This window comes from Balaenoptera borealis, assembly GCF_965194805.1.
Source record: "Balaenoptera borealis genome assembly, chromosome: 4".
In the NCBI taxonomy this organism is placed as follows: Eukaryota; Metazoa; Chordata; class Mammalia; order Artiodactyla; family Balaenopteridae; genus Balaenoptera; species Balaenoptera borealis.
This window is the reverse complement of record NC_138861.1, coordinates 14,741,979-14,768,937: the sequence shown is the minus strand read 5'-3', so window position 1 is coordinate 14,768,937 and position 26,959 is coordinate 14,741,979. Positions and strand designations below refer to the sequence as shown.

The 26,959-nt window shown below is 42.6% G+C and overlaps 1 protein-coding gene and 1 long non-coding RNA gene across 2 annotated transcripts in view; one reads left to right on the top strand and one right to left on the bottom strand.

The window, feature by feature from the left end:
- LOC309628630 overlaps positions 1–26,959 on the top strand; it is a 130,296-nt gene that overhangs the window by 8,316 nt on the left and 95,021 nt on the right. The window lies entirely within an intron of this gene.
- Positions 18,322–25,126, bottom strand: ATOH1 (atonal bHLH transcription factor 1). The gene has a single exon (XM_082389298.1). The coding sequence runs from the start codon at positions 23,780–23,782 to the stop codon at positions 22,724–22,726; it is 1,059 nt and encodes a 352-aa protein (XP_082245424.1). The 5' UTR covers positions 23,783–25,126; the 3' UTR covers positions 18,322–22,723.

Here is a 26,959-nt window from a genome sequence, read left to right as displayed (position 1 = left end):
AGACTCTCAACTATCTTCACTTCTCTCTCTCCCCTCATTATGCTTCTCCTTTTAATCCTGAGCCTCACTGTTGATCCGAGAACCAGATTAGTTCAAGCCTCTCCTTTTAGCTTCTGTGTGTCATGCCTTCAAGACATTAAATAGCTAACAAATTAATCCAAGTCAATATTCTAATGGCTAGATAGGCTCTCCCAGATTATACATTCATTCTTAACCATGCCCAGAATCTTCCTTGTTTAATCTAAAGATTGTTCATAATGGTGGTAATTTGGTGGGAGGAAGCATCAAGAGAAGAAAGGGGGCAGCTTTTGAGGAGAGCCTCAGACCACCCTGAAGAAGCTGATGTGACCAGGAGACTGGACTAAGGAATTCTGAAAGAATGGAAGTGGAACACAGTTTGGAGCGAACTTGGTACTCAAGTGTGTGAAATGAAATAGTGAAAGGAGAGAGAATGTACTTCTAAACTGAGTAGGGAAGCAGAAATAATTTTGCTCATTGGTGAAGAGGGTAGGAAAATGGATTATTGTCATGATCTCAGAAAATCAGTAATCAGACTCAAACTCCGCAGAAATTCAACCAAAAGTTTAATCATAATTTTTAACATCTAAACGTAACATGAAAAGGTAGAACAAAAGCCATGTAAAAATTAGGGTGTTAGCAGAGGCCATCACTACGTGTGATGGATCAAACACAACTATTAAAAAGAAGGGCAACAAATAAATTTAGAACGGGTAGGTTACTATTAACTTTGACCTTTCAAGTTCTCCATCCTTGACTCTTTCTTTGCATAGATAGATCTTATTCCCTGCCAGACACTAGAATGAGAGTTTTATCTTTATGCTTTTTATGATGATTTTTTAAAAAAATGTTTAGAACCACTCTATGGAAGGGCCACATCCTTGAGAACACCTGCCCTTGCTGTTAACTGATTATTATTAAGCAAGAGCAAATGACATGAAGTCAGTTACAATAAAGTGTAAATAAAAAAGTTTATGGCAGGGTGTGTAAAGCAAAAAAAAAAAAAAAAAAAAAAATGAAATTAATCATCCAGGCAAAGCAAGGACAGATCCAAAGGTCATTTTTTTCTTCACTTAAATACTTCAGTAAATGCCTTGATTAAAAATTGTGTTCATGTTTCAAAAATTTTAACTTCGATTCATAATTGATTAACATTTTGTGACTTCTGGTGAAACAATAGCATTCACCCTCAAAATAAAATGTCTTTATTAATATAATAAGCTTTTTTTCTCTGAGGAGTCTGAACAGTAAATATCAGTCTAGAACATTTTAAGATACTGTGCTTTCTTTGCAGTTGAAATTTCTTCCAAAGACGTGGAAAATTCAGTTTTCTGCACTCACCCTAAACAATATCTTTGTTTAATTGAGAACCAGAGTTATTTAAACACTTGGCACAGGGATAGAATTATTCTTTGATTGACTCTTAACATCTTTTGTGCCCTATCTCATATGACCTGATTTTCTTTGAGAATTTAGGAGACAAATTAGAATTGGAGGAAGGTTTCTACTCAGTTTCAATTGAACAATGTAAATTAAGCACTTATTATGTACCAGTCAGTACGCTCAGTGTTACAGGGGGTACAAACATGAACAGTATATTTCTTATAATTGACAGTGTCAGTGGGTGGTTACGATGTGGTTAGCTCCATCACAATATCTGTTATTCGCCATCGCCTACCCCAAATAAGCATGCAACCTAAGGAAAAACACTATATTTAATATTTTAAAGTACCTTCTACACACATACCCTATTAGGACCACTCCACTTCCACCTCATACTCCTAACAAGATCGCCACCTCTAAGGCTCTTCTATCTTGGCTCTTGTACTCAAGAAATTTAGAGTCTGGTCAGAAAGAAAAAGCAAGTACACACACACACACACACACACACACACACATACACACACACACACCCTCAAACCCTTTGATATAAAAGAATAAAATATACAATGTGCTTTTCTACCTTTCTTGTTTTCTAACTACCATATGGATGTATTCTTCTGAACCTCTTCTTTGTTCTCTATATCCTTTCTAAAAATCATAGGATTCTTGGTAAAATCTATTTTCTTGGAGCTTATGTGTTAAATTACACTGGTGTATGTTTTGGCTAATTTATTATTAAAACCTGGACTCTTCCAACCAATGTCACCCTCAAGATCAGTAAGCATAATGTTCTAGACTTTGACTCCAATCTTTGTCCTCTCTCACGGGGTCTGAGGTATGACAATAAAGTCACGGTATATGACTTATAATTTCTCTTTAGTACCCATAGTATATACACTTTGAACCACCAAGGTGAGTTGACCTTCATCTCTCTTCATTTGCTTTCTCTGGTAGTAGTTTTATTTTTCTAGAATTACAATTAGTATTTTTTGAGTACTCGATTTCTTACTTTATTTTTTAAATGAACAAACAACGATTGACTTTTTGATGTGCATTTCTGTGAGTTTTAACACATGTATGAATTCATATAACCATCCCCACAATCAGGATACAGAATAATTCCATCACACTCATTATTTCTTTTCTTATTGTTGGGTTTTGAGACAGCTTCTTACGTATTCTGCACAAATATACTTTATTGGATATATGATTTGCAAGTATTTTCTTCCAGTTTTTACTTTGTCTTTTCATTCTCTTAACAGTATCTTTTGCAGGGCAAAATTTTAATTTTGATGAATTCCAATTTATCAGTGTTCTTCTTTTATAGATCATGTTTTTAGTGTTGATTCTAAGAATTCTTTGCCTAAACCTAGGTCACAATGATTTTCTCCTAAAAATTTTATAGTTTTATGTGTTACACTTATATCTCCGATCCAATTTGAGTTCATTTTGACATAAGATATAATGTTTTAAGTCGAGGGTTTTTTTTTTTTTACACATGAATGTCCAATTGCTCTGACAAGATTTGTTGAAAACATCATCTTTCTCAAATGAATTAACTTTGCACCTTTGTGAAAATCAATTGACCTTAACTGTGTGGGCCTATTGCTGGATGCTCTATTCTGTTCCCTGGATCTATGTGGTTAGCCTTTTGCCAAAACCACAATTTATGGATTAAAATAGTGTTATAACAATTCTTAAAATCAGGTAGCTTAAGTCTTGAAATTTTGTTCTTTTTAAAAATTGTTTTGGCTATACAAATTCCTTTGTTATTCCATGTAAATTTACAATCAGTTTGTGTAAATCTACAAAAATTCCTGCTTGGATTTTGATTGGTATTATGTTAAATCTGTACATCAATTTGAAGACATGTGACATATTAACTACATTTTTTATTCCAATCCACAGTTTTTTGTCTCTCAGTTTATTTAGATTTTCTTTTATTTCTTTAATTAGTGTTTGGAAGTTGTTAGATTTATTCTGAAATATTTCATTTTTTGGAAGTATTATGAACTCTATTTTTAAAAAACTTGAGCTTCCAATTGTTCATTGATAGTATATACAAATATGATTGATTTTTGTGTGTTGAACTTGTAACCTGCAACCTTGTTAAGCTCACATAATAGTTCTAAGAACTTCCTTGTTGATTCCATGAGATTTTTTATATATACAGTATGTCATCTATAAATAATGACAGATTAATTCTTATTTTCTGATCTGTTGTCATGCTTTACTGCATGGGCTGGAACTTCCAGTAAAATGTTGAATAAGAGTGGTGAAAATTGACAGTCTTGCCTTATTCTCTGTGTTATGGGGGAAAGCATTCATTGTTTCACTGTGAAGCATGCTGTTAGCTATAGGTTTTTTTGATAGAAGACTTTTATCAGGTTAACAAAGTTCCCCCTCTATTCCTAGTTTACTGCATATTTTTTATTATGAAGAGATGTTGAATTTTGTCAAATGCTTTTTCTGCTTTAATTGATACAATTATATGGGTTTTCTTCTTTTGTCTGTTAATATGGTGGATTACATTGGTTGATTTTCAAATATCAAATGAGTGTATTTATTCCTCTTTTTATGGGTTTGATCTGTTAGCATTTTATTATTTTTCTGTCTATATTCATGAAGGATAGTAGTCTCTAGTTTTATTTTCTGGCACCATCTTTGGTTTTGGCATCAGGGTAATGCTGGATATGACTTAACTTAGTGAATACCCCTTTTACATTTGAGAAAATATGTAATCTGCTTTTATTGATTTGGACTTTCTACAGAAGTCAGATCCAATTGGTTAATAGTGCTATTCAGTACTTCTATTCTTACCATTTTCTCTGTCTACTTGTTCTATCAATTATTGAGACAGGAATGTTGAAGTTTCTAAGTATAATTGCAGATTTGTCTATTTTTTTGTTTCAGTTCTATCACTTTGGCTTTATGTATTTTGAAGTTCTGATGTTAGGTGCATATATTTTTAGGATTTTTTATGTCTTGTAAATTTTCCTTTTTATTATTATGTAATGTTTCTCTTAATCCCTAGTAATTTTCTTTGCTTTATAGTCTACTGTGTCTGTGGTTAATATAGCCACTGAAGCTTTCTTTTGATTAGTGTTTGCATGTTATATCTTTTTCCATTATTTTACATTTTACCTTCCAATATCATAATATTTAAAATAAATTTCTTATAGACATTATACAGCTAAGCCTTTAAAAAATCATTCTGACAACCTCTATCTTTTAGTTTGTCTTCTTGAACTATTTATATTTAATAAAATTATTGATATGTTTGGAATTAGGTCTACCATTTTTTATCTGTTTTCTTTTTATTCCCTCTGTGTTTTGTTTCTATTTCCCCTTTACTGCTTTCTTTGGCTTATTTGAATATGTTTTATTATTCCAATATATCTATTCAGTTTTTGACTGTCTCTTTATATAATTTTGTTTCTTAAGGGTTGCTGTAAAGATTACAACATACATATTTAACTTTTCACTGTATACATTGAATTAATATTTTACCAATTAAAGGAAAAAGTAGAAAATTCCTATAGGTTCCTTTACCTCCCCCATCTATGTTGTAGTTGTCAAATGTATTACTTCTACATACATTGAAAATCCAATCAAGACAATGTTTTTTGAAAGCAATATTTTTTGCTTTTTACTGGTATACATATTTGAAAGAACTCAGAGGAAAGAATAATTTATTACATTTATCTAGCTTCTACCATTTCTGTTACTCTTCCTTCATTTCTCATGGTCCAAATTTTCATCTTGTATTATCTCCCTTCTGTCTGAGAAACTTCCTTTGGCATTTTTTAGAGCAGGTCTGTGGTGATAAAGTCTCTTATTTTCCTTTCATCTTAGAATTTCTTTATTTTTCCTTTATTTCTGAAGGATATTTGCACTGGATATAGAATTCTTGGTTGACAGTTCTTTTCTTTAAACACTTTGAATATTCCACTTCCTTCTTACTAACATGGTTTCTGATGACAAACCCAGTCATTCAAATCATTGTTACCCTAAAGGTAAGGTACTGCTTCTCTCTGGTTGCTTTCAGGCATTCTTCTTTTTTTTTTTTTTTTCTGTCTTATAGTTCAGCAGTTTGATTATGATATCTAGGCAATGATTTCTTTATAATTATCATGTTTGGAATTTACTGAGCCTCTAGAATCTGTCTTTTGTCAAATTTGGGAAGTTTCCAGCCATGAATTTTTCCAGTATTTTTTCTGCTCCATGTTCTTTCTCTTCTCCTGTTGGGACTCGGATGACACAAAATTCAGACCTTTTGGTATTGTTCTATAGGGACCCAAGGCTTTGTTCACTTTTTTTACAGTTTTTTTTTTTTTTGTCTCTGATATTTAGGGTAATTTCTACTGATCTACTTTTTAAGTTTGCTGACTTTTTATTCTGTCATCTCCAGTTTGCTGTTAAGCCTGTCCAGTGAGTATTTTTTAAGTTATTGAATATTTTAATTCTACAATTGTATTTTGTTCTTCTTTATGTCTTCTATTTCTTTGCTGAGCTTTCTCATTTATTTCAAGAGTATTCTCCCTTACTTTATGAAGCATGGTTATAATAGGTTCTTTGCAGTCGTCATTGGATAATTCCAGTATCTGTATCATCAGACCATCTGTTGATTTTCTTTTACCTTGTGAGTTCAAATTTTCCTGATTCTTCATATGGCAAGTAATTTTTAATTGTATCCAGAATTGAATAGTAGTTTGACTGTGGGTTTTGCTTAAGTCTTAAGAGGAAAGTTGATTTTTGTGTTTGTTTCAACAGACGATCAGGCAGGTTAGGTGGAGGCTTCAAGTTCTGATTTGCCCCCTTTGGTTTGTGGTCCAAATGTCATTTCAGTTTTCAAAATGTTTGTAGTGCTATTGAGATCAGTACCAGGTGAATGTCAGCTGGTGGCCAGTCTGGGACCTAGGCAATGGTCTACTTTGTAACTCAGTTGTCAATGCCAGTAGTATGCTAATTAAAGTCAGATACATGAGTACACAGCTCTTAGGTGAGCCCTGGAGTACATGCACAACTTTATGAGTTTGATTTCTTGATTTTACTCTTCACCATGATCTGCCCAACACCTTCTGGCTCCCACAGGCCTCCCTTTCTGGTCCTCTGTACAGAAAACTAAGACTTTTTAGTGTCCTTTTTCTCCATGTTCTTCTCGCAACTGTGTCAGCATTTACCGCCAAGCAGCAAAAGGACAGAGAAAGAAAAAAAGCAATGAGGATTCACTCCATACTCTTGGGACCATAACTCTCTCATTATAGAGGATTCCCCTCCCTCAGAGTTTTACGTGGATCCCTGGCCATGACCACCATCTGGAGACTAGGGCAGGAGAAAGGAAAAAATAATAATTTAAACAGTTTTAAAAGCAGAGGATTTCCTCCCCTTTCTCTGACCCATGGGATTCCTCTTTTCCACAATCTTTTTTGCAGAAAGAAAGGGCTTTTCTTAGAGTTTTTTGCTCTTCACCCATGCACACTTCTGGATTTAGAGCTTCCCTTGAGTTTATGCCAGGTGATACTGGAGGAAAAAAAAGATAAGGAATTCACCACTGGTTTGGTGTAACTTCAAATCCTGGCCATTTCCCCCAATCTTCCTGCTAAAATCTTCTCTTCAGCATCTTCATATAGGTGCTTCTGCATTTATACGTGCATTTAGTGGGAGAGACAAAGTAGAGCGTGCTTACTCCATCTTCCTTAGAACTTGCAACCTTTCTCAAGTACTGGGGTTTTTTTTTGGCCATGCCACACGGCATGTGGGATCTTAGTTCCAACCAGGGATCGAACGCGTGCCCTCTGCAGTGGAAGCACGGAGTCTAAACTACTGGACCGCAGGGAGGCCCCTCTCAAGTACTCTTAATTCACAATTTATTGCTCAAATTTGGGATTTCCATTGTACTTTAATAGTTCTTTGCAATTTACAAATTGATTTGTAAATTTATTAGTAAATTTCACATGAATAATTTCATTTAATCCTCACAACAAGCCTATAAATTTGAGTAGATATAGGAACTAAGATTCAAGGAGTCCATGCTTACCAGAGAAATGACGAGAGGTCCGATCCCAATTCCAAGGTGAGTTCTTTATACCACAACAGCCTTTTAGGTTACTCTAATTCATTCTTTCATATTTCCATCTTGATGGTACCAGTCTCATGTGAAAATATACATGAGTAATGTATTTAGGCCAAAACAGAGATTTAATTAAGCGCTGAGGAATCTGAACAGAGAGAGTATCATACATCTTTCCATTTCTTTGCTTTTCTTTGGGCTCTTCCTTTTACCTGACATAACTTTCCTCACAACTCTACAGTCAAAGATCTATTCAATCTCTATTACGTATATAAAACTGTTTCCATGACTGCTACCTGGGTTTAGCTAGAATAATGACTAATGGCGAGTGCTAGGGAAGGTGTTTATGTCCCAGCATTTCTCAGCTCCACTCAGCTGCAGGTTCTCATTAATTTAACAGTTACTATATTCCAAATGCTTTGCTAGGGGTAGCAAATAAAGGGAGAATGAGAGATACCACAGTATCTTTCAATCTAGCAAAAGAGAAAAATCATGTTATTGCTTTGGCAAATACTGGCAAATAATTATTGTCTGCACCTCATGTGCAATGCACTGTGTTAAGCCCACAATACTGGTAAATCTATGAAGTAGTACAATTATTATACCCACTTGACAAATGAAGAAACAAAACTCTCTGGAGAGGTTAAGTAACTTATTCAAGGTCACACCATATGGTAAGTGGTGATGTCAGGATTTGAACCCAGATGCCTAAATATTAAGTGATTAGAATCCAGGTTTCCTAATGATACATTGGATTCTCTCAACTACTGCTTCTTTAAAGTTAATTAAACTTCATTCTATTTTTGTTCAAACAGATTAATCCTTCTTGATACTCAGCAGAGAAGTCACTAAGAGCTCCTTAAAGAAGATTTAGCGCATCCAAACCAAGCCTCCTGCCCAGCACACCCAAGCTGTTTCATCTGCTCTTTTTCATCTCAGCTTATGGCAACTCCATTCCTCCAATTGCTCAGACCAAAAATTCTGATGTGCTGTTAGTCCCCTTTCTTTCTCTCACATCTCACTTCTGGTATGTCAGCCAATTCTGTTGCCTATACATTTAAGCTAGGTCCAAAATTTGACAAGTCCTCGCTATTCACAGTAATTACCTGATCCAGGTCATTGTCATCTCTCATGGATTTGCAACACCAGCTCTAAAATCTCAGGCCAAACGAGTCCACCTGAAATGACACATAATTTCACAATGAAAAATATTCCCAAGGAGAGGTTATTGGCACTTTAATATATTTGTTCCACTTTGTAATATTAACTAAAATTGGCTCTTTCTTACTCTCTTACATCTGACTGCTATTTAGTCTTGGAGATGACTGATTTATCCATAAATGATATATATAACAATTATTAATCACTATTTTTGCTCTTCAAGAGCAAAACAAATTCTATTGTTGCATCAAGACCTATTTTCTTTTCTTAATTAGCTGTCTCAGTGAACGTCTAAGGACCTATATGTTAGGAAAACTGTGATCTGGCTTGGAGTCAAGTACAATGTCAAGCTTCATCTCAGGACGCTCTGGGTCAGTGTTTTCTGTAACTCCAAGGAAATATATCCATACCACTTAATTTAATGACCTCCAAGTAAGTTCACTTTAGAGAGTTAAATCACAAAAGTGTACTGACTTTAGAGGAATTCACGTTGGCTCTAATTCCTAGAAATCCCCAGTATACTTTTATAAATAACACTTTTCAGCAGTAAAGCACTTGGCCATTTATAATTTTCCCCACAAAGTGTGGTGGTAGCATACGCTGTACGCTGAATAGTCCCGGTTCTCTTCCATAATTGGCTTGTGCTTCCTGACCTCTCTGTGGTTGGATGGGGCCTTGACTAGGTCCAGGCAATGAATTAGGAACAGAAGTGATATATGCCAGTTCCAAGCAGATGATATAATTGCCTCCAGACCCTTCTTTCCCTCTGCATCTGGCAATTTTTCACATGATGGCTACTGTATCATTCTGGGTTCCTAAATGATCACAAGCTAAGCCCCAACTGACTTGTTATGGTTTTTTATCATGAACAAGAAATAAAATTTTGTTGCTTAGGTCACTGAGATTTTGGTTTTGTTACCACAGCATAAACTGGCCTAACCTGACTGACACATATGTGTTATCTTATATGATTCTTATATGTTATCTTATCATAAAAATATGATACACATACATATATATATCTTATATATGATCTTATATGATTCTCGCAACAACCTCTGAGGTAGGGAGCTCAAGATAAGTATACTGAGGCTCACAGAGGTAAATACTTTGCCCTAAGTATACAGAATTAATAAGTGAGAAAGCTAGGAATGAAAATTAGATTGACAGACTTCACATCTCTGCTCTTTTAAAAAGATATAACTCTAAACACAGAATCTTCTACTTCTAACTCTTGACACACACATTTTCAACTTGAAAATTTTCCAAGTGGAGTATTATGTGTCATAATTTATATTAAAAATATCATGATTCACCACAATATTTCATGTTATCCCATATCTGTGATAATTTACCTCGGTCTTTTAATTGATCAGAGTAGCCATGAGATAAAGAATACAGGAAGGTTATAAATGTCACTTTTTAAAGTACGTACTTTGAACTAAAGGCTACTCGTTAAAAAGTGTTATTTATACAAAGTAGAGCCTTGACAACATTAACCTTGTATTCCTAATATATCCCTATAACAGTATTATGTTGTGGAGCTCCATTCTCTTGAATGGGGAAAACATACACCAGTTCATCTCTTTCAGGGAAATGTACCTTAAGAGATTCCTCAAAGCAAGGAAAGCAAAATGGTTTATGCTGAGGTAAGCTGGTTAAAACAACAACACCAACAATAACAAAAACCTTACCGACTACCTAGGATTTGGTGTATGAACAGAATTGAAAAAGTTTTCAGGCCTGGATCCTTCAGTAACCCTTGTTTCTGAAAGCCTACATCCTGTAAAACTATTCTGGAGCAATTATTAACCACACAATGAGCCTGCGAGACAGCAGATGCTAAGTTCTCCTTTCCCTCCCTTTTTACCTCCTCAGTCAAACATATTTGTAGAGTACATATTTATCTACTTAAAAAAAGGAGAAAAAACCCTGTTACCGCCCTTCTAACAGGAAGTAAGCAGGACTTCTCCTCATAGGCTATAAAAATATTGACAGTAGATAATGGGCCTGTATAAGATACTGGTGGGAAGTGAGTTAATAATCACAGGATCGAACTGCAGGGAGCTTCAGATGCTGCCTAACACCAGAATGGCAATGAATACCGTTTTTGTTAATAACGTGCTGGTGACAGAACGCTCTTTCAACCTTGCTTTACTGGAACTGGAAAACACAATACCAGAGAGATATATAGTAATAAGATATACCTATCTTATTTATATCCATGAATTAATTTTCCACAAATATAAGAAAGAAATAAGCATTGTCTCTATGAGAAAAAAACATTTGCTAAACTTATCTAAATTAAAATGTGATTAGGAGTAATTAGGACTATTGGAGGATAAAACTGTCCTTTTTAAACACTGCAAGAAAGTAAACTACTTTAGCCAAACAATATTACCTAATTTAATGAACTATCTAGAGAATTTTCTCTTTTAAAAACGTTACTGTAGTTCAATACTCTCATAAGCCTTAGATGTTAGAACTTTTCAGAAATCTAAGTTTTCATATAGCCTAAGAAGATCAAGGTAATCTTCCACCAGAATCAGAGTTCTTTTAGGGACAGCTAGGGATGTTCTATAACATAGATGATCTACAGCTATGTTTCCTTAGAAATTAAACTTTCAAAGGAGGCAACCACACGATGAAAATACCAGTTTTATCCTTCTCCTGAAGCGTAAATCTTTACTGCCCTTCTGTATAAAGCAAACTGAAAAGATAAGATGCATCATTTTCTGTAATGATTAACCCCCTATTTGCCAGCTGTCCTGGTAAATACCTCTAGACTTGAGCAGACATTAAGCAACCTCAAGTCGTACAGGTGCAAATCCCTTCTGTAAGTTTTGCAGTAGCTCTCTCTCTTCTCTCTCTCTCTCTCATTCCCTCTCTCCTTCCCTCTCTCCCTCCCTCCTTCCCTCCCTCTCTCTCCTGATTTCTTCAAGTATTATTATTTTAACCGAATGTCTTATGCATTCATTCTTTTCTTCCTTATGGGGTAAATTTTGAAATTATTTAAATCTTCTGCTGTCTGTGAAACGTATAATGGTGAAACCATCAGTTAGAGATGAAACTAGTTTACTGTTGAAAAATTCAGGAGCACCCAGTGAAAGGATCAATTACCTTGGTAAACTTCAGGACACAGTTCTGAATGGTTCATTACATTTCCTCTATCGTTCTTTGTAAATGTCCTGCAAGCCAGTTTACAAGCATGATGGACCAAAATTATTCCCATTGATTGAAGACAGAGTCTTTGGGAGAATTTCATGTATTGCCTAGATGAAAATAAACTGAAAAGAGTACATGACGAAAAGAAACAGAAAGAACTGAGGATGGTTTTTAGACAGAAATCATCCTGAAAAGTGTATTGCCTAGTGGCTATTCGGTATTGAAAGCCGCAGCAAGTTCTCTGGGTGGCGGTCAAGGCGAACTTGAAAAAGGCATTCCTCGAAGCCGCGTGAATATTGCAGGCCTGCGGAGGGATCCTTCCGAGCGAAGACGTGTTGGTGAGCTCTGATGCTAACGATAACGCGAGTATTAAATGAAGGTTACTATAGCAAGGTGCCTGCCCGGGGGAAGAATTCTGACCGCAAAAGAAATAGAGATCTCTGACTCTTGATCAAACAGATGGGCTGATGCTGACCTGCCTCAGTGATCCCGAGTTGATTAACCGAGATTAGGAGGCGAAAGTCGACAGCGCAGCCAACGAAACACTGCTGGGGATTTTTGTCTGGAGACAGAGGGGAGGGGAAAAAAAGAATAGGGGAGAAACAAACGCAGGGAGAGAAAACCTGCAGTTCCCACCGACAGGAGATCCGGTTGCCCCAGCTCGTCGCCCAGCCGCGCTTCCCGCCTCTGCTGCCTTCCCGGGCCAGGGTCCGGGGCCGACGCCCGCAGCCGCTCCTACAGGAGGCGCTGCAGATGTTTCCATCTCTGCGAGGTGTGAACTTGCATCGCCGCGGCCCCGCCGCTGGGAGGAAGCCGTGCAGTCGCGCCCGCCACGCAGCGCAGGGGCTGCTCAGGTCCCGCCCCGAGCGCGGGAGGCGAGAGGCGAAGAGGGAAAACCAACCCGAGGAGTGGAGAGCGACGAGGTTAGAGAGGCTTCGGTAAAGGAGCAGAGACGCGAAATAAAGGCACTAGCCACGAGGATCAGTACTGGGGACCAAAGATCGAGGACGTGGGGGAAGAAACAGGTGGGGAAGGGCCCGCGAGATGACTTCTTAGGACTGGGGGGGGGGGGGAGTGATAGGGACGTGACAGCTGAAAGCAGGGAACGACTGAGAAGCCCTTGAGAGCGCCTAAGAAGGAAGGGACGACGGTCCGCGGAAGGGACTGATGCGCTAGAAATCGCAAGTAGCGAGGGCAGGTGAGGGAGACAGGAGGCCGGCAGGGCGCGGCGGCCTTGCGGGGATCGCGTGGTGCGGCCCGAGCGGCGGCCGCGCGTCCTCAGGTCCCCAGCGCACGGGGTCGGCGCGGGAAGCAGCTTTCCGAGACCGGCCCGGGGCATCGATCGTTTCAGAGAAATCCCGGGAAGGCCTACAGGGGGGTCTCTGAGCTCAGATACAAAGATGACGAGGACCTCGCCCTGATTCGAGGGGCTCACGGAGGGCTCGCGGAAAAACGCTTCCCAAATAGTTAGCAACGGCCCTTATTAAAGGGACCATCGGAACACAGAAGTGGGAGCACTTACCCCAGCCTGGGGGCGTTCAGGGGTTAGGAAAAAAGTTAAACAAGGCCGGGAAGAACCTTAGAAAGGCCTTGTAGGAGTTTTCAAGACAGAGGGACGTTCTGGTGTTGGCTGCAGTCAAGTTAATGAGTCTAATTTAAAGAGAAAGTGAGACAAGGGGTGCTGTGGCCCAGCAGAGCACGCAGAGGCCTGGGTGACCTTGATTCTCGCTCCTCTCTTCCACGGGCATTATCTGTCTACCATCGGGACAGTGACAAAGTCAAAGTAGATACGGCTTCCTACCCTCAAGGGGCTGGCCCTTTAAAAATCAATTAGCAATTTCAGTGGAGTCTGTAGAGCTTTGCTTGAGGTTCCAGGGGAAAAGAAAAAGGATGAATCTTCATGACATCTTGGAGGATTGGAGAGGCACCCAGAAGAGGTGAGCTCAGAGGTGAAAGCAGAGTTTTGAGGACAAGTCCTGGTTAACAAGATGAATTACTTTCTTCTTTATTTCCCAGGAGCGTGAGGGTGGAGAAGGGGGTACACCAAAAGCGACCCACATGTAACACGCCTGGCACCTGGGAAAGCGCCCCAGAGACTATCCCAAAAGCACCCGACTAAATTGCTCCCCGCCCCTTCTATAGCCCAGAGAAGCCCTGGGCTTCCCCATTAGTACAGTCTTGGGCTGAGCAAATGTGCCTCCCTGCCCCACCCTCCAGTCCTTGGACATGTGAGAAAACATTGAAACAAAGCCAGCTCCTTGGTTTGAGTAGGTCACACCTCTCTCTGTTGATAGCAAAATGGACACAGTGGAGGGATGAGGAGAGAGACACATACGCAAAATATTGGGAAAGTAGCCTCCTAGCCTATAGTGAACTCCTTAGGGTCGTTTTCAGAGTAAGGCTAAGTAGAAAAGATGCTTTGTCACAGCTTTGAACTCCCTTTCTGGAAATAGGAGTCATATAGACAGTCCAAAATAGTGTGTGTGCGCGGAGGGGAGTTTGGCTAGGTGGGTCACATGATACCATAATGCAGGGCAGGTTAGGAGGCAGTCTGGGTTTAGGACTTGGCAAAAAAAGGCTCTGAACTAAGTCCTTAGGAGCTGTCCTGGGATGCAGGTGGGAAGGAGCAATGAGGGATACATAGCCTGTGGGAAACTATTTAGGCATGACAGCAAGTACAGAGTTTATTTCTTGGTCCTAAAATGTGGCCTATGTAACCACTTGCAAATTTTCCTCTTTTTGATTAGAAATATTTTCTGCTTCTCAAACACCCCTACTCCTCACTTCACTCCTTGTGGTGGGGGGCAGGTTGTGAAAGCATCTAAGTCACAAGCAATACACAAGAGATTGCTTTAAACCAATGAATGGAAGTGTTAGAAAATGGAGTACTGACTTGTGATAGGTAGAGAACAGAACTTTTCAAAACAAAGAGACATTTTTTCAGATATTGAACCAGTCAGGCAGTGGTAAATGTTACTTGGAAGAAGGTTTAAGGGAAAAAAGCCAATAGCTCAGATGACCAGGGGAATAAAAAATGCATGTTATCATTGAATGAATCCACAGCTACAAATGTAGCAGGTTAACTTACTTCACCCTCCAAGAGAAACAATAAAAATTATAGCCCCATTTTCTTACCATCCTTACAAGCATAGATAGAGTGACAATTTGGGGAAATGATATGCTTTGGGGCCATTACTCTTCAGGACACACCTTCATATAACATTCTCTTGTCTCATTCCCTAACCTTCATGTGTGTTTAGTATTTGGATGAATTTGTCCAGGTGAGAGCAGAAATGAATTTCTATACAGGATAAGAGCATTCATGTCCAGTATCAGTTGAATCAGAGGAACAGAGCTGGCATTCTAAATGAAAATTATTCTAACCAGTTATCTCTTAAATCTATCACCTTGAATTAGAGCCTGATTCATGGCCATCTCCAAAGAATTCTCTCTCTCTGGAGCAAGTGTAAAATGGAAGAGTTTAGGAATCTCTAACGCCATTACTGGCAAGTTTGACCAAGAATAGGAAGAGCAGGTGTAAGGTGACTGGCTGAAAATATGCACCCGAGGCAGGTGAAATTCGGCAGAAAGAACTCCGACCCTAGACTCAGGGAGACCTGTGACTCTGGTCTCTGTGGTGCTGAGGCTATGTTACCTTCAGCAGGCCATTTGATGTCTCTCAGAGCCCCAGTTTCTTCTGGTATGAATTTATGACTACACTCTCACTAACAACTTCATAAAAAACAAAATAAAGGTATCCTCTGAGTTCAAAAGGAAGGGACTAGAATTGTGGTTGATTTGAAGATTAGCTCCGAGGGTTTCACACCACTCAGAATCTCTACTATTTTCGAAGGAAACAATGAAGGCTATGAACAGGGTACCCTTGGAACTGTGAATGAAATAATTTGATGGCCAACGTAAGACTACAAAGCTGGTTGGCCCATTTGTGGCAAGAATGCCACTCTCACCTAGGGGACAAAGCTTCTTTTCCATGTTTCACTCTGAGATTCCACCAAGTTCTACGTTCTGTAAGGGCAGAGGCTCTATATTACTTTTGTGTTTCTCTCATGGTTGTTAACCCCAGTCCTACTCTGCCATCAGCACCCAGGAAGTGCCCATTCATTGATGAAGAAGAGAAGATGGGGGAAGATGAATAAGAGACAGTGGAGCAAGGGTTTGGAAGGAGAAAAAGAATTATTCACCAAAGGAAGTCCTGCTCTTTCATGAGATCATTGCCTTCTAAATCATAAAATTTCTTTTCTCTGTATTCTCGGATTACCATTATCAACACAAGGGAACAATTACTTTTTCAGTCAGGTGGCTGGCTCTTCCTCAAAGTCAATGGCCCTCTAAACTCATGCTGAGTTATTACGCACTTCCTTTACCAAACTTAAACTAAGGGCATCATGACACCCCGACTCTGTCCCCCTATTTCTCTTAGAGTTTGTGTAGCCTGAGAAAATTCGTGCTCCCTGCTTTTCACAAGCATTCACTGGTTATGATTTTTGGCTTCTCTCACGAGCCAGGAGGCAAAGGTCTTGTACCTCCTGGTCTGATGCCCTTATGCCTCCAAAGGCAGCTGGTGTCACTTTAGAGTTAAAATACCTCAGGCCTAGAGCATATTGTCCCAGGCCCCATAGGGTGAAAGCTGCAAAGTCAGGTTCATGGGCTCCAAGAAGCTAAATTGTCTGCTTCTCTCTTCTTGGAAAAATGACTGAGTGTCATAAAAGCAGGCAAAAGGGGATTACTATAGCCAGTGTTCATTTCCATAGGCAATCTCAAAAAGCGGTCTATCAGAGACTCCTGTTGGTCAGTGTTTTTCATAATGTCCTTGGCTCCACTTGCATCGGATTCAGCTGGGAATGCTGTAGGAAGCTTCCTGGCATGATTCTTTGACCTACCAAATCAACATCTCTTGGGTTATAAGAAATTTTAGGGAAAAAAAAATCCTGTATGTTTTTGCTAGGTTGTTTCCAGAAGGAGATACATGTTATTAAAGATGAAAAGAACTGACCTTCTACCTTCCTGATCCACTAGTGGCCCTATGTTTTCAGATCTCTCTTAGTTTTGTAGCCTTTAAGATACAAAGGCCACAAATGATGCCTACTCCTTCTTCAAATGCTACCTCACCCCCAGGTTGAGGACCCCCCCCAATCCTAGTCCTTCCCCCACCAGCACCACAGCGCCAAGAGTTTGTAGGGGCAGAAAGGCAACAAGGATTGTGAGGAACTGTCTCTGGAAGAGAAAAATAAGTGGCTAGTGGCCTCAAAGAACAACTACCTCTGTTGGATTGGGAAATCCCAAGACAGCCACCTGAGATCCTAGCTCACACCTTCCTTCCTCATCCTGAGAATGGTTGGGCCTGGTGAACCTGCTGGCCATCAAAACACCACTTCCTTTATCAGATCACTTAACTCTTTAATCAGAGTTGTTAAAACTAAAAACAAAACCAAAAAACTTATATTGGAGAGCATCTTGTTTTTCATGCCCTTGGGGGAAATTTCCGGTTTCCCTGAAGAAAAGTATGAACTTGCAGCGTGGGCCTAGGCTCCCTGAAGATTAGGCAGCAAGACCCACTTTTCTCTGCCTCTTGTTTTTTGGAAGCAGGGCTGAAATAGCAAAAAGCACTCTGGAATGGACAGAGGCCCAAAATCTTTGCTCCAAAATGCTTAGTTGCGCTTTTCTGAAGGAGCGGCAGGAAGGAAAGTCGTATACTTGTGTCCCAGCCCTGGATTGTGAGAGACAGTGCCCGTGCACGCTTTCCAATTAAAACTTCAACTCTCAGCCTCCACAGACAGAGAGCCTATAGAATATCTTAGCATAAGCGGGGGACGGAAGAACCGAGTCTCTGACTAGGAGAGGCGATCGCATCTTCCAGGGCAAGCGCTGGGCCGGAGGGTCGCGCAGCGCGCCCGCGAGGCCCCTGGCGCCGCAGGGCGGATGCGCCGGCGCCCCGGCCGCGCTTCACTGCTTCAGGTGCCTCCGCCCGTCCCGGACGACCCCGCGGCCCGCCCGCCGCCGCCGCCGCCGCCGCCGCCGCCAGCTTCCCCTCCCCGGGCATCGCCGGGCTTCAGCTTTGCGCGGCCCCTCTCCTCGCCGCGCCGGTTGCCGGGAGGGGCGGTGGGCGGTGGCGGCTCCCGCGGCGAAGCTGGGGGAGGAGAGGGGCCGGGGCCGGGCGCGGACGGGGAGGAGGCCGAGGTGGAGGAGGCCGGGGAGGGGTGATGATGGCGTTAAATGTGGCCGCGCAGCTCCCCGGGGAGCTGCCTGAAAGGAGAGCGCGCTCACCAGCTGACAGCGCGTGCTCCGCTCCAGACGCTCGGCACCGCGGCCAGGAGCCTCTGCCAGCCCCTCTATTGTCAGCCGTCCTCTAATTAAGAAACGCTCCCATTACGGCCGAGCACCTCCACGCTTCTCGGTTCCTGTCCCCGACTCCTCGCCTCCCCGGCCTCTTCCCCTGCAGCCCAGGGTTTAACCCGTTCTGCGCTGCGTTCGCCTTCTCTTGCTAGTGGCCCAGCAGAAGGGGAGGGACCTCCGTGGGCCGCGTCCGGGACTCTGCCCGACCTAGGGGTGACGACGAGCTGGTGAGGGCAGGGGTCAAAAGCAGCGAGGAAAACCTCACCTTGATTCCAACTGCCTCCCAGCCCCCATCTCCCACCCCATCTCGCAACACCGACGGCAAGCGATCCAACGACGAGAGGTCGCGTTTAACTCTCACTAGGACTTGCTGGGGTTTCCGGAGTGCAGCTGACAAGCCTAGATTGCAGTTGCCAAATGGGTCTGCTACTTTTCGTTTCCAACCCTAAACTGGCCTCTGGAACTGCCAAGAGGAAGTTGGTCATCTCTTTCTTGAACTTTCAAATGAGCAGAGGGGAGAAGTAATTACAAGATATCCTTTTAATGACAGACTGCCTACTTGGCTCAGGTTTAATAAATCTCTAAAATCAATAGAAAGGCCTAATGAAAGCCTTGATCCTGCCTTGGTTAAGATTAAGGAAATGAACCACCCCCTTTTTTTTTTTCTGGTCAAGCTGGACCCCCAGTGAACAAGGTACCATGGAGAAGTGTTTAAACTTGACAGTTGCCAAAAAGAAACTTCCTTCAGCTTTCTGTGAGATCAAATAAGTTTCAAAAAGTGTGGTGAGCCAAAATCCTCCACAAATAAAAGTGGTGGTGGGGTGGAAGACAGAATATAAAGCAAGCTGTTTAACGTATATAAAACTCTAGAAAGCACCAGCAGCCTGGCAAAAGACTAACCCGATTTATCTATCTTCATTACTTTAAGAAATGCTGCCTCTTTGTTTGTTTGGGTGATATTAAGCATGCTTAACTTGCACACATAGTTGATTCCTTTGCTAGTATCTTGGATACTTGGATCTGACTTTGGAAGGTAGAAGCTAATTGCTAATAATGGAGAGAAAGGAACCAGTCAGCATGGCAGGAGTGGTCTGGCATATGGGGAATGAGCGCTCAGAAATACTCAATATTCAAGTTTCCAAAATATTAATGAGATTATAGCAACCTGCAGCTATATGTTACAGCTTGTTAATGGAGTGTAAGAGAGCGAGCTGCCAAACGTTTGTTATGCAAACTCCATAGCAGAACCTTAAAATGGAAATGTGATTGGACATCTCTTTCAAAGAAATGCCAGTGTTAAAAGAAAGTAATAGAATGAAGGAAAGAAAAGAAAAGAGGTGAAAGTCCTCATTTGAACTTTGAACACTTAATGTATCAGAAAGTAATTTGGCTTTTTTCTGCATATCTTGATGGGTCAGAAGAATTCATCCTCACTTTTCAATCAGTGTGATATAGAATTTCCAATCTGATATTCTGTATGGCTGCTCTTCTCTTGAGAAGAAATGGAAAGTGACTCCATTGAATGAAGCTGGCATTTTCTCCAATTCGTATATAATGCCACTAACATTTAAAAGTATAAATATCTATCGTTGTGGTACAAGGGGGGAAAAAAAACCCCTGAACATTTACATAGCTGTAGCTCCTAACTATTGATTTTCTTAGAGAAAATTCTGTGGGCACATTGACCTAGTGGGTGGGAGTAGTAAGCTCCAGTTCTGGATATTGACATTTTCTAGCTGTGTAATTTTGGGGCAAGTCAGGGGGAGTCGTTTTTTCATTTATAAAAGATGGGAAGGAAGAGCTTTGAAATTTCTACGAGTCCATGAAAAGAAAAGTAATAACTTGTAAGAGGCTTTTAACTCTGGTTAACACAAAAGGAGCATAAACTGTTTTGGAAAATGAAATATAGATTGTTTTCCTTGAGAAAAAATATCGCAGCTTTATTTTTCTTAGTCCTGTCCTTCCCCTACTCATTCGTAACAGGTAAAAGCATTCTAGGTCCTCTTCTCTCTCTCTATCCACACAAGCATGCAAACAAACCAAGCCAAATAACTATAAAAAAATATGTGTGTGGGCATTCTGCAAGGTTGCTGTTATGTCCCTGCCTGTTGAGTCTGCTTATTGAGAGCGAAATGGAAATGTGTTAGAAGCAATCGCTTGATTTATTCAGCAGCCCGAAGATTCCTGATGTTTATCGGGAACACGGCAAACTCATTGGGTGCAAAAGGTTATCTGACCGGTGCATTGTTTCTGCCCCTGGAAAGCGTCACGAGCCGCCGCTCACCTCTCGCAGAGTGCTGGCGGAGGCTCTGGCTTCCCTTGGTCCTCGGCTTCAGGTGAAAGCCATGGATCCCTAGGTGGTCAGCTAATAGCTTCTTCCTTGGTTCCCTGCTCAAGACCAGAACTGTACTCCCTCACCCATAACTTTTTCCGCAAACCCAGTTTGTGGCGCTCTCCTTTTTTTCAAGGTGCTGGCGGGGAGAAAAGGACGCAGGAGCAATTAAACTAACCTTCTCTCGCTGCGCCCTCCCCCCCCCAGCCCGCTTCCCTGTTCTCGCAATTTGTTATCTCAATGTAGACACAAAATACAAAGGATGTAGCTTAAAATCAACCTCTCAAATCCAGCGAAGTTTAGCCAGTGGAAATTCGCCCAATCTTTAGTTTAACAAATAGTTTTACTCTCACGTTTGCCAAAAACATTTTAGAAGGTCTGCTTTCTGATCTCTCCATACAAGTGCTGTATTGACTTTTTCAAAATCTATGATCCTGAGACCCAGAAAATACTTTTCCTGAGGACCCTGAGGTGAGAGTGAACGCACTGTTAGTTTCTGTGACTGACTCAAAAATGCAGTTAAATGTTTTCTACATAGGCATTAAGTCAGAAGGACAAAATTAAAGCAAACATCATCTTCACTGGAAGAAGCAGAATTGTTTGGAAAGAAAAAAAATGAGTGTAGCTCAATGATTTCCTAGGACAACTGCAGGAAATTGATTTCCTAGGACAACTGCTCATTGAGTCAATGAGCCCCGATACCCCTTTCCCCTCAAGTTCTTTTCCATTGTTCTCTTTTCCTCTCCCTGCCTCCCTTACTCCCCCCAAGAAAGAGGAGAGAAAGTGAGAGACAGAGGGAGGAAAGGAGAGAAAGCTTGTGTTGTGTATTTGAACTACAAGAAAAGCTTTCAGCTTGGCTAAAGTTTTTATGAAGTGAAATAGCTAATCCTGGTAAAGTTCACTACCCCTGGCTAGATCCTAAGAGATCTCAATTTCTTGCAGAAATTGTTGGGAACGGTATAAGGAAGCATGGAAAGATCCTGGAGAGATTCTAGAGGCACAACTGTACTGCAAGTTTGGGAAAGGTTTTACCTCACAATTTAATTATTGACTTAAACACTTTTCTATATAGGATTTCTGGTACTACGTGAAGGCACAAGGTCTGTAACAGAATTTTTCTTCAAAACTCTTGGGTCACACAAATTTGCATTTCATAGAAGACAATCCAAATCTTCAAGGTCATTTTAAACTGTTTTTAATGCTTATATTAGAATGAAATAAGTAAGTGACAAATAGAAGTTATTTTCACGTTTATTTTTATCATTTGCAAAAGGAATACATAAAACAATGGCAGTTGGCTTTGCTAAATTAAAATAAAATGATCTCGAGTAGAAAACGTAAAAAAAAAACAAAAAACGAATCAAGATAAGTAGAAATGGTAGTAAACACTCAATAATAAATAAGTTTTCTACTATTAACAAAGCAGAATAAAACTGACCAAATGCTTTTGACACTACTAGATGTGGTTGTTTTTGTGTATTTTTTTAAAAACAAACATTTGCAAAGAGCTTAAGGATAAGTGGCCGTGTTTAAAAAACAGAAACAAAACTGGTCTGCAGTTGGCAGTTGAGTTTGTCCCAGAGCCGCAGCAGTAGCGGCTGATAAAGTGCGTGCGCCAAGTTTCCTAAAAGACGCCAAGGTTCTCGCGGTCCGATATACACACTGGGTATGTTTATACGATATAGAAACCTCAAAGTTCCTTGCTTTCTGACAGTTCTATAGTCAAAAGTTACACACTTTGGAAGCATTAACTTTGCGTTTCATAATGCATTTTGGGAGACAACCTCGGAATACTCACTCTCCCACACGTGAGTGCGCGCAACACACAGGGATGGATGCCCCGGGTATAAAATAAATCAAACACAAACCAGCGACAGAGAAGAAGATGCGACGTTTTAGCAGCGTATTGCCAGCAGGGAACTAGAATAGTGATGCTATGTACGAGTACATATAATTATACCTTATCTCTCTACAGGGGGAGCAGAATGTGGGAGGAAAGAACCCAACTTTAACAGCAAGCTTTCACCGAACAATACGGACGAGAGGGAGTTTGGAACAGCGGCGGCTTTTGCAAACCATCAAGTGTAGCTGCCATCTGAAGCCAAGCCGTTGCTAAACAACGACCATCGCTTAGCAAAATTTAAAAGGGTGCGGGGATCTTTAACCGCGGGGCTTTCCGCGCCCTGGGAAAGGGTGATTTTGTTTCTGCCTCAGTTTTCCGGGTTTCTGTCACCTTCCTAACTCGCCTCATCCGAGTCACTGTAATGGGAATGGGGGGAAAACTCTCCGTCGCTTCTGTGGGACCGCGGCGACGTTTTGCTACTTTCTTCCTGCACTGGCTGCAGGATGGCCCCAGGCAGCGCAGGCGACAAGTTCTTTTGCGCCATCATCGCCGTCAGGGCGCTGTCCTCGAAAGTCGAGAAGTGCAGGGCTTCCAGCTGCATCGAGTATCCTCCGGCGGAGGCCGGGGCCGAAAAGCGAGTCCGGCAGCTTCCGGGCGGGGTCGGCCGCTGCCCGCTTCCCGAGGCTGGCGGCGTCCCCGCCGCGGTCGCGGTGCCCGCGCCTGCTTCGTAGGGGACGGCGGCGCGAAGTTGGTGGTGTCCGCTCTTGCATGATGCCGGCGGCGGCGGCGGCTGGTCCCCGCCGCTGGGCGTTTGAAGCAGCTCGGACAAGGCGTTAATGTAGATCTGGGCCATCTGCAGGGTCTCGTACTTGGACAGCTTCTTGTCGTTGTTGAAGGACGGGATAACGTTGCGAAGCTGGTCGAAGGCGTGGTTCAACCCGTGCATCCTGCGTCGCTCCCGGGCGTTGGCCGCCAGCCTCCTTTGCTTCTGCACCCCGTTCACCTGTTTGCTGGAAGGGGCGCGCTGGCGGTTGCAGCCCAGCTCGTCTGCCACCACCCCGCCTTTCAGCTTGCACAGCTGTTCCCGCACTTTCACCGGCCCCGGGCTCTTGCTGCTGCCACTGCCGCCGCTCCTTCTCACCAGCTCTCCCCGGCCGTCCGCCTCGTCCCGGGGCGCCGCGGCCTCGGAGGCACCCAGCTCTGGGGAATGGAGCAGGTACTGGGCGGCGCGTGCCGTGCAGATGCCCTGCAAAGTGGGAGCCAGCCAGGCGCGTGGGTCGGTGCTGTCCAGGAGGGACAGCTCGGCCGGATAGACAGGATGCTCTCTCGTCTGCAGGGTCGCAGGTGGCTGTGATGGCGGCGGCTGCGGGACGTGGTGCGGCTGGGGATGGCGGTGGTGGTCCCCCAGCTCCTTCACTTCAGCCCACTCTTGTGCGTGCAGCAGGCGGGACATTGCACTGCAGAAGCTCGGAGGCGCAGGGTCGGAGGAGCCACTGGCAGACAAGCTCAACAACAACAAAAAACCCTTCCCGGGTCTCTACTGCAAAGTCTTATTTTTTTTTCCTCCTCGACCCTCCCCCACCCACTCGGAGATCACACACCAGGTCGCGTGCAACGAAGCTTCTCCGGTTGCTGAAGGCGCTGCGCCCCTTTAAAAAGCGGCACGCGCCAGTGTGTCTCCCCCCGCTCCTCTCCCAGCCCCCTCCTCGCGCCGGTCGCGTGTCTGCTCAGCCAATGGAGGGCGCGGGCAGGCGCGTGCGAGCAGCCAATCAAAGAGTTCTTACACCCGGGGAAAAGTTCCTGCTAACCCAGCGCTCGGCTGCTCGCTCTAGGGTTTTTTTTTTTCCCCTCCCTGCTTCTTTCTTTTTCGTTCGTAAATTCATATGTTAATTGCGGGTTGTAATTTGACTCCGGTGTTGTATCACCCCCGCCAGTGGCTGGAGAGCGGGAGCGGATACGGAGCGGACTCTTGGCTGGAGGCCGAGTCGATTCGGGTCAGAAGTGCGCGGCCGCGGGCGGGCGAGCGGCTCCGGGCGAGGCTGGACGCACCTGGCGCGAGGAGGGCCCTCGGGGAGAGGATTGAAGCGCGCCTGCCCTTTGCTGTCTTCAAGCTGGGATCGCAGCTCCCACCGTTTGTGCCCACACATTTAAAATCTCTCATATATAATATGACATTACGTATACTTGTATATGCATGCATATAATACATGTGTGTATCTAAAAATCTTTCATAGTCTACGTGTTCATAGATATATAATTGCTAAATGACGTCCACCATTTAAAATCAAATCAATGTTAGAATTTTTTTTAAAAAATGCTGTCTCCGAATACGTTTCTCATTTTTCATCTCTCGCTCTAGATCGACTTTATGTAGTCCTTTTCTTGATGGAAAGTAAAGCTCTGGTACAGTTATAGAATGTACCAAATTCCAGACTCCCTCGCCCCCAAATCCCTTCCGTCCCCTTTTCCCAACACCCTGGGGCCAACTAGGATGGTAATCTGCAGAAAACTCTCCGCTGAGTAGTTTTAGGGCAGGGATATTTTACAGTTTTAGCAACCTAAGACTCCTTACTAAATGCGGAGCAAGGGGAGGGTGCCCAAAGAAACATGAAAGGCACCTGCGTTCTGGGCAATTCTGACTGAACACACTCAAGCTACAGAAGTCCGGAGTTACCTACCCTTCTGACTCAGGAGCCCCAGGTTTAATACGGCGCAAGGCTTCTCCGGCAAACGCTGAGAAACCACAGCCTAACTCCCTCCACCCCAGATCTGTTCAGTTAGGGTGTGCGCTCCCCACCGTCCCCCTCGCCATGGCCACGGGCCGGAGCGCTGAAACCCGGGAGGTCCCGGGCGAAGCTGGGACGCTGTCTCCCGAGGGAGCACCACCCTCCCCCCCCCCGCGCCTGCAGGGGAGTGGGGGGGGAGGAGCTGGGGGCGGGGGAGTCACAGCAAAAAGCCAATCAGAAACGCCCTGGCCCCGGGCACGCACCTGCTGGCGCCCAACCCCGCTCCGCCTCGGGGCGCTCTCCTGCACCTTACCTGCGGCGCGGCAGTGGGACGCTAGCAGCTGCTTACGTGCTGCTTTCTGCTTCAGCGGTGGCCGCCGTCCCTAAAGGAGTTTCGTCCTCTGGAAAAGATAAAGAAACGCCAGCAGAGAGAGCTCCTTGGAACCTGGTTTTGCAGTGCCCAGAAACGACTGAAAGTTGTTCTTGCTAGTATTCGCAGGGACTTGACCTAACCTGCCATTTACAACTCCTTGGGCAAAAGAATCTCTGGGACTAGACTGGATTTAGTTTTAGATAGACTATATATATATCTTCTATAGCTTTATGGAGATGGACCGTGTGTGTGTGTGTGTGTGTGTGTGTGTGTGTGTGTGTTGTTCATGGTGAAATACATTTCTTTTGGCCTGAGAATAAACAGGAAGCTCTTTTTCTTCACCCTCCCTTGTCTTTCCTTCTTTTCCATCAGGTGGGCAGAGGAAGCTAGGCATCTGAGCTGGGGTGGAACACGGGGCCCAGGGCATGGGATTGGAGCCTGGGTAGCACGAAGAGGGTGTCTCTGCGGAGGCTTCCTGTCACGGGATGTCAGACACTACGTAATGTGTTTGTAGGGGCTGGATGGTGGCAGAAGCCCCTGAGTATAGGGTATGGCAGTAGCCCCTGAGTATAGGGTACGGCAGTAGCCCCTGAGTAGAGGGTATGGCAGTAGCCCCTGAGTAGAGGGTATGGCAGTTTAAGCAGAAGGAGGAGGGCTTCTCTGTGTGTGGAGAGCTGGATTAGTTACGTACAGAAGGACTAATGAAAAAAATAAGCATTTGAGGAAAATAGGAGTAAGGTTTCTCACTGTCAGAGAAGGGAGTTACAAATATGGAAATGGACAAAACTGTAATGTTGAATTTGAATTGGAGATTTTGATATCAAGTTATGGTGTTCAATATGTAAAATAGATGATATAGGAATAAACATAGATTATAAATGTGGAGTGGGTGTGCATTCCTACATATATTCCCTAGCTCTTTTCGTTCTCAGGGCTTGGGTTCAGCAATGAGCATATCTAGCTCTCAGATTTTAGTTTCCAAATAAATTGCCCACTAAAAAGATGCAGGGTTCCTAAAAAAAATGGGCTAATTCTAGGGATGGTAGCAATGTTAATTTCCTGACTTTGATGGCTTTATTGTGGTCATGTAAGAAAAGAGAATGTTCTCCTTTTTAGGCAATACTCACTAAAATATTCAGCTTATTCTCAAATAGTATAGTAGAAAATTTCCTTGTATTGTGCTAGCAACTTTTCTGTAAGTTTGAGATTGTCTCAAATAAAAAGTAAACAAACCAAATAGGCACATTTAGTTTGTTCTTTACATGTCTAGAGCTACCAATTCATGTCTAGCCAAGCATTATACAAGTGTTGAAGCTGTTGTTGCCGCTGAAACTTTAAGTTAAACGTTGCTCTGCCCAGCCACAGTAGAGTATGTGTCCAATGGGTTTATGAATTCTTGGGTTTTAATGACTATTCAATTCGTAAGAAGTCAAAAAATATTTCTCAAGAGGTGCCAAGAGGGACTTCCCTGGTGGTGCAGTGGTTAAGAATCCGCCTTCCAACGCAGGGGATGCGGGTTCGAGCCCTGGTC